At 33.8% G+C, this 12,691-nt stretch overlaps 1 protein-coding gene across 1 annotated transcript; it reads right to left on the bottom strand.

Moving 5' to 3' along the window:
* Positions 1-1,014: 1,014 nt before the first annotated feature.
* On the bottom strand, positions 1,015-12,403 carry LOC120630256 (histone deacetylase HDAC1). Its single transcript, XM_039899411.1, has 11 exons — positions 12,245-12,403; positions 11,753-11,865; positions 11,479-11,596; positions 10,542-10,642; positions 9,755-9,998; positions 9,099-9,275; positions 8,435-8,537; positions 7,201-7,435; positions 6,909-6,998; positions 6,341-6,482; positions 1,015-5,619 (listed from the first exon to the last, which is right to left on the bottom strand). The coding sequence occupies exons 1-11, from the start codon at positions 12,291-12,293 to the stop codon at positions 5,543-5,545; spliced, it is 1,449 nt and encodes a 482-aa protein (XP_039755345.1). The 5' UTR covers positions 12,294-12,403; the 3' UTR covers positions 1,015-5,542.
* Between the last annotated feature and the right edge of the window lie 288 nt (positions 12,404-12,691).

Genomic DNA, 12,691 nt, shown 5'->3' with positions numbered 1-12,691 from the left:
GGTGCAATTTATGTCTAGAGCGTTGTGATAATCTGTTTTAAATTACAATATAATATTATACAACAAATGTATTTTTTATTTATACCATTAATATTCGTTAAAAGATGTAGTAACGTCTAACTATAATAGCACTGTTGAGATTAAACCCCTTGACGATTTCTCGATCGGGTCAGTATAATTTTTTTTTTTTTAATAGTTATAATTGACGGCACCAGGTGACTCGTCTGATGGTAAGTGGAAAACCATCGCCTATAAACAAACCCTTCACAGGACATGCAAGAAGCACATCGATGCAACACGTCGCCATGTGTCCTTCAATAATTTAAGGCGTAGGTGTTAAGCATGTGCCTGTAACACCGACAACCACGCACTTCAGACCGGGACACAACATTGTTAATTTCAATGCTGCTTAGCGGCAGAAATCGAATTCCTAAAAAATATAGAATCTCAGCAGCCAATTTTTGTAGTACTAAATTATCGATTAGACTACGCAATTTAAGGAGGCCTAACACTCAGTAAGCATACAAAATTTTGGTAGAAGTATAATTACAGTTAAGTGTAGTGGGACACAGAATACCATTTCTCTAGAAAAAGTAAGGGTCCTGTTTATTGAAAAGTCTAATGGGCACTTTTAACATTATTATCAATAAAATAACTATGTTACCAAAAAAAAAAAGATAAACTGTATCCTCCTAACTTCTAACTTCTTCCATCAGTTTAATTTGCTCGAATTGATTTCTCGTCGATTTATATAAGTTCAAAGTTTTATTCCTTTTTTCGGTATTGGACAGATTCTGGATTCGTCGGATTGTAAGTACATTTTTATTAAGTAATTAATAAGTAGCTGAAAATTTGGCATTATTTTTGTATATGGTCTTCTTGGGCAGTAACTTCAATATACGAACTCCGCTACCGGCTCCGGAGCAGTGGAGCAATCCCTACAGATTAGCCCAAAAAGTTCATACAAGTTATTATGGGAAGGGCGGTCGGTGTCTTACAAGTAAAACAATATTATTTGGACACAATATGTATTCAACAAATAAAAATAAGAATACCTAGTATTTACAGTCTTATATTAAATCCTGTTGCATAAAATGAACAATTGAAGTTTGAACATAAAATAATTTAATAAATAAACAAACCACGATATTGGCGAGTCAATTCTATCTAAATCTAGACACGTACGATAGGAAAGTAAACGTTTCGAATCAATCTGCCTTGGGATAGTTCTATGGTATTTATACTTTAGATAGAAACTCTAAATATCAAATAAAAATTTACTTCAGTGCCACAAAGAATGACAGTAGATCGTTAATAAAACGAACAAAAGATGTTTCTGTAGACTTTTAATTTGTGCCTATTCGCCACGGAGAACGCAAGTTTGTCTCCTGTGAACGTAGACAGTTTGGTTGGCCATTACATATTGACATTTATGAAATATATCTTGCTTTATTTATTAAACACAAAAATTATTTAATTCACAACTTTTATTTGTAGTTTGCCAGAAAGCTGTAGAAATTTCAAACCAAAATAATCAACACATCTTTATGTTCTTGTAATTAGGACATTTATTTTCATTCTTAATTTAATATTACAGTTACATAATTCATAATTATTTTAGATATAAAAATAATACCTATCTAACATTATTTCATGTATCTACATCAATGACGTTTAAATAAAAAGAGGTAGCATAAATCGCAATTTCAAGGAAAGACCTTCAAATTAAAAATGCAAGTAGAAAAAGAAGACGATAGGGATACGTCGCACACATTTGAGACGCAAAACTAAAGTTGGCTAGTTAGCTAAGTTTGTAAGTGCTTTTAAAACACATATTACTTATCTACCTCGTTTTACTTACAACACCTTCGATCTACTTAAGCCAATACGACATTTTCAATAAGGACCGCTTAGTTTGCGTTGAAAATGTTTTTACAAACAATAATTTGTTTATTCAATTTTTTTACAGAGGTCACATAATCAATGTCATGTTTTATTTTGTTTAGTATAATATAGGCATCCTGCCGTACCTATATAATTAACCAAAAGGAACTCTATAATGAAAAACACAATAACTATTTTCTAACTAAAACAAATTATATTAAAGTAAGACCAACGTGAAGAAATACAAGGTTAAAATAACTGAAGTTTCTCGTCTCGTTGGCATTGCTTTATTATATTTGAAACAAATTAAGTATGATTTGAGCTATAGTGGTGGGAACGAGCCATATAAGCGGAATAGGCAGCCAATCTGTGAACAGCGCTAAAGACCTAGACGACACTGTAAATGAATACATTTAATAAGATGGCTACTGTACCAGCGTATTATAAGTTTGTATTTTCTCCTGAGCAGTAATGTATGCGTAGTTATATTTAACCTACACTTCGATAGTCTGAGCTAAACTCAACTTAAACATCATACCGAACCGCTCATAAAACACTAAACTATCATAGTCATACTGGCAAAGCGAGTGAATGCTTAAAGCTGACGCTGCTGGCACCATTTAATTAAGCGCGCGAACCGATAATTGCCAGTCAAATCACGCACACTCACAAAAACAATCAAGTAATACGACAATACTTAAAAACTTCAAGGCACTCATTTTACTTAAGTTACATATATTCGAATATATTAGTGCTGACATCGAGCTCAACCACTATAGGTACGATTTCATACTTAAAGTGCGAAATAAAAAGGACCTCAGCAAACCAATGGGTCCAATTTTACTTAGTTGCTTGAAAATTTGCTACTTGCGTACTTTTAATCCCAATCGGCGTTGGTTCGAACAGTCTTGGCATTGTCTTCGCCTGTCTTGCAATGCCTTGATGCATATGGCTGCAAGTTTAAATGTCTGTCTGATATCTTTTCGAACGCACTTAAGCAAAAAAACGCACACATTTTACATAAAACTTGAGATCGCATAAACCCCCTATGTAAAAATCGTTATTATTACTATAATAGTTAAATACGAAATTATTATTAATTTTAAGTTTAAATTTATCACTACAGAATTGAATTTTGTAAAAAATATTATTTATTTACAGAGAATTTTGAAACCTTACTTATTACAAAATATTAACTCGCTATCTAAAATTGTGTCTTACTTTAATTACAAATAAACTTAGGTAGTATGAGTAGTACATCTCGACGTCATTTAGGCATCGAAGCTTCTGATAAACATCTGAGTTAAATGGCACTTGTTTTAAAATGAAACTAAAGTCACATGTTTTGAAGCTTTAAGTTCCTCCATACATCTTGTAGCCCCATAGCAAAACAAAAACGGTTGTACAAAATGTACCTATTAAAACATGGGACACTAGAACCATTTTACTCAATCATAGTGCTGTACCTGAATAACTCAAAAATAAACTTATGAAAACCATTAACGTTGTCGAGATATGCAACTTAATTACGCGTCACGAAAGAAAATCAAATAAACACATTATTGTATATTTTGTCTCCCACGTGACTATAGGCGTGGATTAGTTTCGTTGGACATGAGTGCTCCATAAAACCGCTGGTATCATCTGAGTCGTCCTATCTTAAACGCCCGCAACTCTCCAGCGAAGCTACGGATGACGGCAGATGAGAACGGAAGCACGTAATACGTGTACTCTATTTTGTCTGACCTATCTTACCATGTAAACAATCTTCACAGTTCACTATAAAGTAGTAACAATTTAAAAAAAAAACAAGTGAGTTTAAATAAATAAAAAAAAAATACTTAACATAAAAAATATTTTTATAAATGTATGTTCGCATGAATGAACTGAGAAAAACCACGATAAATGCCTTTTTTTAAATAAATTTTATACTAAAGAGCAATGATAGAATTTTTTACCTAATAAGACATGAGAGAATAAGCGGACTTTCTAACTTAAAGGCAATATTTGCTTAAATACGGCTGGCATAATCGGTACAATTCAGTCTTGTTCAATCGGCGCGAAAATGTCTTGTTTTTAGCAGTTTCTAAGAAAATGACATGCAGTTGTGGGCTGGCGAAGTAAGCCTAAACTAACCACACAATTCCAGTGCAAGGTCACACATTTAATAGACCTGAAAGGATTGCACTATTTTTATACTTTCGTTTAGTTTAGAGATTTATTTACAACAAAATTAGTACCAGGATATGTAAATGCAAATTAAAATAATATTGGAGATTTTTAATTTTTATATTTAAATTAACATATTAGTTGGAACTTTTTTTAAATTAATACCTAAAACTATTGCTGCCACTCTATGTGTGATAATCATATTGCAACCAACGGCGATTATTGACTGAACTCGGTAGTTATATCGATCAAATAATGTATTACAGCCAGTAGTGGAACAGAGTGAGCCATTCGGAGTTGGATTATTTGATATTTTTGCTTTTATTATTATTTATTTATTTATTGCTGTCAACTTTTAGTGCTACGCCCTTCATGTTTACTCAAATTCGTAATCCTGAGATATACCTGGTCCGTTTTTAGCAGCTCTTTTCAAAAAGTGTGTTACATTTTAAATAAAAAAAATTGTATTTGCTGTTTCGCATCAAAACTTGAAACGCCTTGTTGCCTATATTAATAAACTTCACGTGGGCTTTTTGCCTCTACACTTTTAAATAACATATTTCGATCTATTCAAAGAGGATAGCACATAACTAAACCCCGGATACTACACTACACTTTAAAATCTAAGGTGACCAAACGTATAATTTGAAGTTTTAGTGGTGTTTCGTCTATAATAATAATAAGTCAAAATATATAAAAAAATTGTTTAGACCTAGGGTTGGTACTACAGCGACGTAAATAGCTTGACTTGATTAGGATGATGAAATATCAAAAAACCTTCAATACATATTTAAGACGATCATAACAATTAAATTAATTCTCGGTATTCAGTAGAGTTTTACCAAAACTGGTTTACGCTTTTAATTAACCACTTCAGAACATTATTTACAAACAGTTCCATACTCAATTAGGCTCTTACAGCATGTTCATATCCAATTCCAGTTTCAGATGATGTTTTAAAATTTTGTTTGACTGCCTATCATATTCGCAATGCCCTACCAACAGTGCAGTATCAGAGAGAAGTAAAATTTAAAAATTACCTTAAAATGCTTGAATTTTGAAATTAGTGTCATGTCTGTTAGAGAACCGTCCATTGAAAAAGTAGCCGCAAGAGGAATTTTCTGCATATATAAGGAAATCTACGGCCTTAACCCCTTCTCAATGAGGCAGGAGACCCATGTCCTGTAGTGGGCCGGTAATGGGTTGGTATGATGATTTGGAAATCGTGTAGTCAGAGCCATATTGTACGAGTTCCAATCGACGACAAGATTACTGTAAGGCCATCTAAAATGCAGCAAACGAAATGAGATTATTAATATAAACCAACTTTGACGTTTGTTTTCGTGTGAGAGACGGAAGGAGGTAGTGAGAAGGACAGTATCTGCGTCCTTTTCACTCGCACGCAAATGTTGTCAACGTTTGTTAATTATCTCTTTTCGTTGGCCTTCGTTTAGTGGATGCAACGAACACCTGTCACTTATTGCGCGGATCAAGCATTAGACGTCACTTCTTTCTTTTGCTCTTCCATATTGCTCGCGTTCTTCACGTCGTCCTTTGCGTCGTCAGCTAAAGAAAAAATAAAATAGTATAAAAATATCATGCTCTCTTAGATCAGTCATTGCCAAGCAAGTAACTATAAACACAAAACCATTTTGTTTTCAGTACATAAAAAGTTATCTAATTTTGCATGATAGAATAGTAATAGCGATAACCAATCCAACATGTTTACTATTATTCTATTATAAGCCTTTTTTTCTAACTAAATATCTAAGTAGTTTCAATCACAAAGGTAAGAGTATATTTTTATTTTAATAATAAACTATTTAGTTGTATAACATAAGTCAAAGTCAAAAGTCAAAAATATCTTTATTCAAGTAGGCCCATAGGTGCCACTTTAGATGCATATATTGATGAGTAACAGTAATAGGTATTGCTTACATTATACAGTCATAAGTAATTGTAGTTGCCTGGCAGTGATGGCTACAATGGCGAATGTCACAACTCGCTCGTGATTCCTTTTACACTCTGTGCGCAAATATAAACACAGCTAAGGACGGCAGTTCGACGCTGGGGTTGGTGGATCCGTGTTTCAATTCCCCTTTCTTTCTTTTATTATTTTATTTAACTCTCGATTTGTACCCCACTATGAAGTTGAGAAAATAAAAGAAGAAGAGAAATACAAAGATAGAATTAGAAAACAAAAGGCGGGCTTATCGCTTAGTAGCGATCTCTGCCAGCAACAAGGATTAGGACAACTTTTCTTTAGCTTTTTAATACAAATAAATACCTTTAACGTCGTCCTTAGGCTGTGCGTCTTTGTCCAAACGCGGCCGTTTGCGTTGCGGCACGCGGTACGAACGGTTGTCGCGGCGCCCATCGCCTTCATCTTCTGACTCCGACAGCTCGCCGTCACCCGTTATACGCTTATCCTTAACAAGAAATAATAAATTTCAAATATAGGAAGTTAAAACTCTTTCGCAACGTGCTCCTGTGGCCCTAAAATCTAAAATAATGCATATTGAAAAGGTACTGTGTTATGCAAATAAACCGCATTATAAGGTTCCCCAAACCTTGTGTTTTATGCAACCAACCTCTCATCCACATTAGCAGAAATCTGCCATTTTATATACAGGATCAACGTCAAAATTTGAGTATTAAGATTACGCCTGACCTAAGGAATTACAAATATTCTCTTGTCAAACCTTCTACAATAATTCCTATAAGACTCTTGGGGATGCACAATTAGTTCACTAAAATTCTCACATACAAAAATTTAAATTACAATTTCTCACCATCATGGTTCACACAATTGACGATTACAAGATGAGAAAAGACAGACATAATGTTCTACTGACCTTTTCACTCTGTGGTAGCCGTTCGTCTTTGTCAACTTTATCTTCGTCTTCAGACTCGTCGTTAACCGCATCTTCAGGTATAGCTTGCACCTGCGAAATGGGATAAATTAAATTATTAAATAACCTTCGCTATAATAATTATTTATAAATGTTGATTAAATTATAGTGAAAACTATTCTTTTTAAATGTATATTCAAACGATAAATTGATCTATTTTAATGTTTGTGTTTATAGGTGATAAACAGTTTTATTACGCAAATAATATTAATTCTATTGTGTAGACAAAACCTACCTGTACACCAGGTGCGTGCGGCAACATGCGTAGATTTTCGAAGAGCCTATTCTTTATCTTCTCCAAATACTCTGGTGTGTTCTGATTGGACATATTACTGGGAGATATGTGAAGCTTGAAGTCTGGGCCGAAGTATTCGAAGTAGTCATTGTAGGGCAGCTCATTGGCTATCTCCACACCGAGGGCAACGGATGTTTCATATGTCCAGCACCGAGATACATTGCGGATTGTGTAACTATAATTAAAGTATAATAGTAAGCACGTTTGCCAATGGATCATGAGATCCTTGAACCTCTTTCCTCGGAGAACACGTTAAGCCGTCGCTCGGTTTGGGCCATTCTCAACTAAAGTGAAACTAAAGGGCAGATTCGGTCCAATTAATCGTCTAACAGCCTGACCAACCCATTAATATATAATAAATAATATTAATATCTTTTACGATACCCCAGAAAATGTTGAAAGAAAATTGTTTTGGACTGGTCTATTTGTGTTCACTTAACATAAATCAACCTATCTTTATAATAAACCAGCTGCAGCCCGCGGCTTCGTACGCGGTCTTTTGGTTTTTCATGGATCCTGCGGGAACCATACATTTTCCCGGTATAAAAAGCAGCCTGTGTTAATACAGGGTAGGATTAATAATTAAAAATTAATATTACTTATAACTCCCTCATAGTAGTTTACCTAGAATTTACATTATTATTTACAATAGTTTTTAGTCTAACACTATTTTATTTTTTTGATCGGCGATAATAATGATAAGTTATACACGGTGTTGTTATATGACTGTTGTTACAATGAATTGCTGGTGTGTCTTATGAATGAACAAATAAAATAGCTGTTGCGTGCATTCTTCGATGTGTGTATTGTGGTAGTATATTTATTTATTTAGTACGCGGTCATAACAGTTTTAGGGGTAATGCGTAGGCCAGTTATGATCGTCCGTTGATATTTAGGTTTGTATTAAATGTCAAACACACTTGAAGTTCGGAATCACTTTACTACGAGATCTACAATATTGTTTAGCGCCGATAATAAATACAAAAAGATTTGTTGCTAACCAACCGACAAAGACGTGCCGCTAGGCGATTTAGCATTCCGGTACGATTTCGTGTAGAAACTGAATTGGGTATGGGCTTAATATAACTGCAATATAGCATTATAACTTACCACCAGGTGAGATAGTGGTCAAGGGCTACTAGGTCTACTAATATAATAAAAAAATGATACATACCCTCCTCCTCCAACAAGTAGGAACGGTAGACCAAATCTCTTCACTAGTTCAACGCAGCGACCGTGACCACGTACTGTCAAATTGAAGCATCCCAATCGGTCACCTGAAATAATTCGATCTTATTGAGTAAAACAAAACATTAAGACAAGTTGAAAAAGTGAAGTTTTGTTTTATGAAATATTTGTTAACCTCAATTTGTACAAATAATATTCAATCTTAAATCAGCATTGATAAAAGTCAATCGCGCTTTTTATGTGAACATATCCAAAATGTATATACATATCCAGAATACAAACAAAAATATGTTGAAAACGGTATCCTATTGTTCTTTTTTTTCTTACTTTTGTGAAACTTCGCCTTGCTGACAAAGACGTGCAGCGAAGCGATTTAGCGTTCTGGGACGATGTCGAGTAGAATCCGATTAGATGTACAGGTTAAATTTAACTGACATACAGACGATTAAACTGCATCATCACTTACCACAAAGTGAGCTTGCAGTCAAGGGGTAACTTATAGTGTAATATTAAAAAATAAACACGCCGCAACAGCCTCTGTACTAACATCACTGTGTTCACTGATCTGTCTGCCCTGAGCGGTGATTATGGGCAAACCCTCTAGTTGGCTACCGATAAATAAACCTGTTTAATTAATTCGATAATTGTACCTGTGAGTGAATCAGCCCCGCACTGCAATACAACAGCACTTGGCTGGAATGTTTCCATCACTTTGGATATTATGGGCACAAATATAGACTCGTACGACTCATCGTCCATACCGTCGCGTAAGGGAATGTTCACTGCGTAGTATTTGCCTTTTCCCGCGCCAATGTCTCTCAAATCGCCTGTTAACAAATAAAATAGAATTTTCAAACTAGGCTTGCAGAAAAAAATTGATATAAATATATTATTTTTGTTTGATACTTCGATATTTCAGGTATCGGAAACGATAAGATGGGACCCGCCATACAGTGCGGTGAATACGCGAGTGAATCCCGTACTCTCACTTATAGATCCGTCGAGGGACACACCGAATTTTAAGTGGATGCAAGTCCCGAATAACAACCCCGATTCCCCCAAGGGAGGAATTATGCGTCAGGAATTTTCTGTGTATAAAGTTATTAAATACGATACTTTTCTACTGACATAAACCGCTAGAATTAAATCTAGTTGAAAAAAAACACAATAATAAACTTCATAAAGTAAAAATTTGTGTACAGGAACATTTTGTGTATCAGTAGAATTTGTCATGATATGTACCATTAAAATATTGTTTTTTAATAATTATATACCTATGCATTTAAAAAGTATTTAGGAAACTTACCTGTCCCTGGGAAATATTCTCCGTACTTATGAAATGAGACTGTCATCACCCTGTCAGTAGTGTAGAAAGCTTCTTCCACCCCATCCCCGTGGTGGACATCAATATCTATGTACAGCACCCTCTGGTGGTATTTTAGTAGCTCAAGGATTCCCAGGACAATGTCGTTCACATAACAGAAACCTGATGCTTCCGATTTCTTTGCATGGTGGAGGCCCCCACCCCAGTTTATGCAAATTTCAGAGGCCTATAAAAAATTTAAACATGTGAAATAAATATGGCATAACACAAAATGCAGATATGAAATTAAAAAAAAATGTTATAAGCTCTATTTCATCGTCGTTTAGTTGGTATAAACTGACTCAACTGTTTTTGCAGACATGCTGACGTCCTGTAGCCTTAGGACAAAATTTGCTTGCTCACAATCAATGAGACATTTTCGAGTATTAAACTCTGTATCGTCTGAGTAAAATGGACTTAATGTCATTCATTTTAGAGTTGCAAATCTTGTGCTTCTGATTTTTGGTTCACAAACGTTATGTCAAAAATCCCAGTGTTGTAGGCAAATTCGTGCTCTAATATAATGTTTATAAGATCTCTTTTACTCCCATATTAAAGTATTTCATACTCAAAAACGACTCCTCAATTGCAAAATCGTTTTCGAGTGTATTTTCTACTCAGGCGAGCATATCTTGTACTAAGTCCAGGAGATACTACTACTGGAATCCAGTAGATAGTACACCACTTATAACTTTTTATTCATAAACTATTTTTGCAATTTAATAATTACCTGCTTATTTAGTTTAACAGCTGCAGCAACTGAACCACCCGCGGACAGTTGACAAAACTCGTATAATCCATCAAAAACTGGACAATCTTCACCAACATTAACTGAAGCAAGAAAAAATTGTAAACCATCTATCTATATAGAGTGAACTTTCAAAACTAACTTTTGTAGTGCTCTTAGCTAAATAGAATCCTATAAGGTTGTTTAAGTTTAATCATTAGGAACTATGCAAGAGAAAGTATATTTGAATAATAAAGAGGTAGAATAGGTTTTTTTATATAGAACAAATTTTTTTAAACTTTGCTGCATTTGATATTCCAATTATGAGAAAACTTATTACTTAAAGTTATAGTGAAGAGAACCTACTAAACTGCCATAACGACACTAACAACCTATATATGAGGCAAACTGAACTTACATTAGACACTTGGGAGATGTATAATAGACATACTAAACTTGCATAAAAAACCCTTGTGACCTTCATACAAGACATAAAACTTAGATAACAGACACAGGTTGCATGCAACCTGTTCCTAAAAGGGGGTGAGACTAGATCACAAATTATTAACAACAAATGTAAACAATTTTTATCATTCTAGTGCATTAGTATTTTACGTAAAATAATTTAGTCAATTAAATAATAAAATACAGTTTGATATAAGTATCAGGCTGTTGGCTTTGTAAACAGTACACCTTTGACTACATGACTTAATTAACATGCATTTAAATAGAGTAAAATAAATTAGAAGTTTTCCAAATTTTATAAGGACAATCTAAATTAAATAGCAAACCCTAAAGTTGTTTTAATATTGTCCACCTTTCCTCCTTCTTGAAGAATAAGCTTTAAAATGTTAGATTTACAAACAATAATGATAAACAAGTTCAATTTAGTTGGTGAATTTTAATACAAAAATATTTTTCATTGATTAAAAAAACTTACATCTTTGCATCTGTTTGTTATATTCTGACATATTATCAGGCCGAATGGACCTTAAGAAGCGGATATAATCATCTGAATGAAACTTGGTCATTTCATCGGCAGTTGCCTTGTGTGGTCTCTGAAAATAAATAATGATAACAATAAAGTTTGTTTCAACATAAAATAAATAATATTAGATAGTTTTTCTATGAATAAAAGTTTTCGGGTTTTACTGGATATAAAAGTATTTATTAGAACCAAATTTATTACAACAAAATATTCTATTTACACTCACATAAATTTCCATTTTTCTATATAATCCATAATTTAACAACAAGTTATGAGTCATACGTATACGGTGAGGCTTCATAGGATGACCTTGGCCATAATAATAATTGCCAATATCACCTGAAAATAAGGTTTCACGTTATTTAAAAAAAAAAAACAATAAATTATCATTTTGAACTTCATAAGCAAATGTTACTTAGTTCATTTCCGAGCTTGACATATTTCAGTCTGTACTTTAACTCGAAAGAAGAGTACAAAATCTAACTAACCAATAGCAGTGCAGATCACGGTACAGACGCTTTCGAGTGACATGTAACACAGTTCTTTAAAAATGTTGAGACGAATGTGGACCTGAAGCGGCGTTAAAAAATGGGAAATAATATTTCCCCATCAATTCAATTTACAAGAAATAAACCCAACTAGACATTTAAAGTCATAATATTCTTATTTTATCACAGAGATTGATTTATTGGCGGGTAACAAACTTTGTAGTACTTACTGTCGTAATAATAGCACACTCTTTTTTTACTGTGAGGTTGCATAGCCATTGCAACGGGTGAACAATACACAAATCAACTTCACTAAACTGCAAAACTTCGTTTTAGCACAAATAAATTAATAAACTAAAAATCGAGCGAGCGTTTACTTTCTCGCTCAAAACTCGAACAACCACAGACGATTGACATTGAATTAAACCGACTAACGTGTTTACCATGGAAATGACAGAATATTCTATATATTTTTTTCATCTTACCTTGACGCGTGAACTGATTGGCAGTACTGCCGTGATGCATTTTATGTATTGAATTGCGTATCCCTTATTTTTAAAATATATTTTACATTATGTCTCGTTTGGTTAGGAGAGTACTGATATATGTGACTCCAGACTTTAAAAAAAGGTAACCGCCCATTATATCAATAAAAAATAGACGATAAAATGGAAGTT

This window comes from Pararge aegeria, chromosome 16, assembly GCF_905163445.1.
Source record: "Pararge aegeria chromosome 16, ilParAegt1.1, whole genome shotgun sequence".
Lineage (NCBI taxonomy): Eukaryota > Metazoa > Arthropoda > Insecta > Lepidoptera > Nymphalidae > Pararge > Pararge aegeria.
This window is presented reverse-complemented; position numbering and strand designations above follow the sequence as displayed.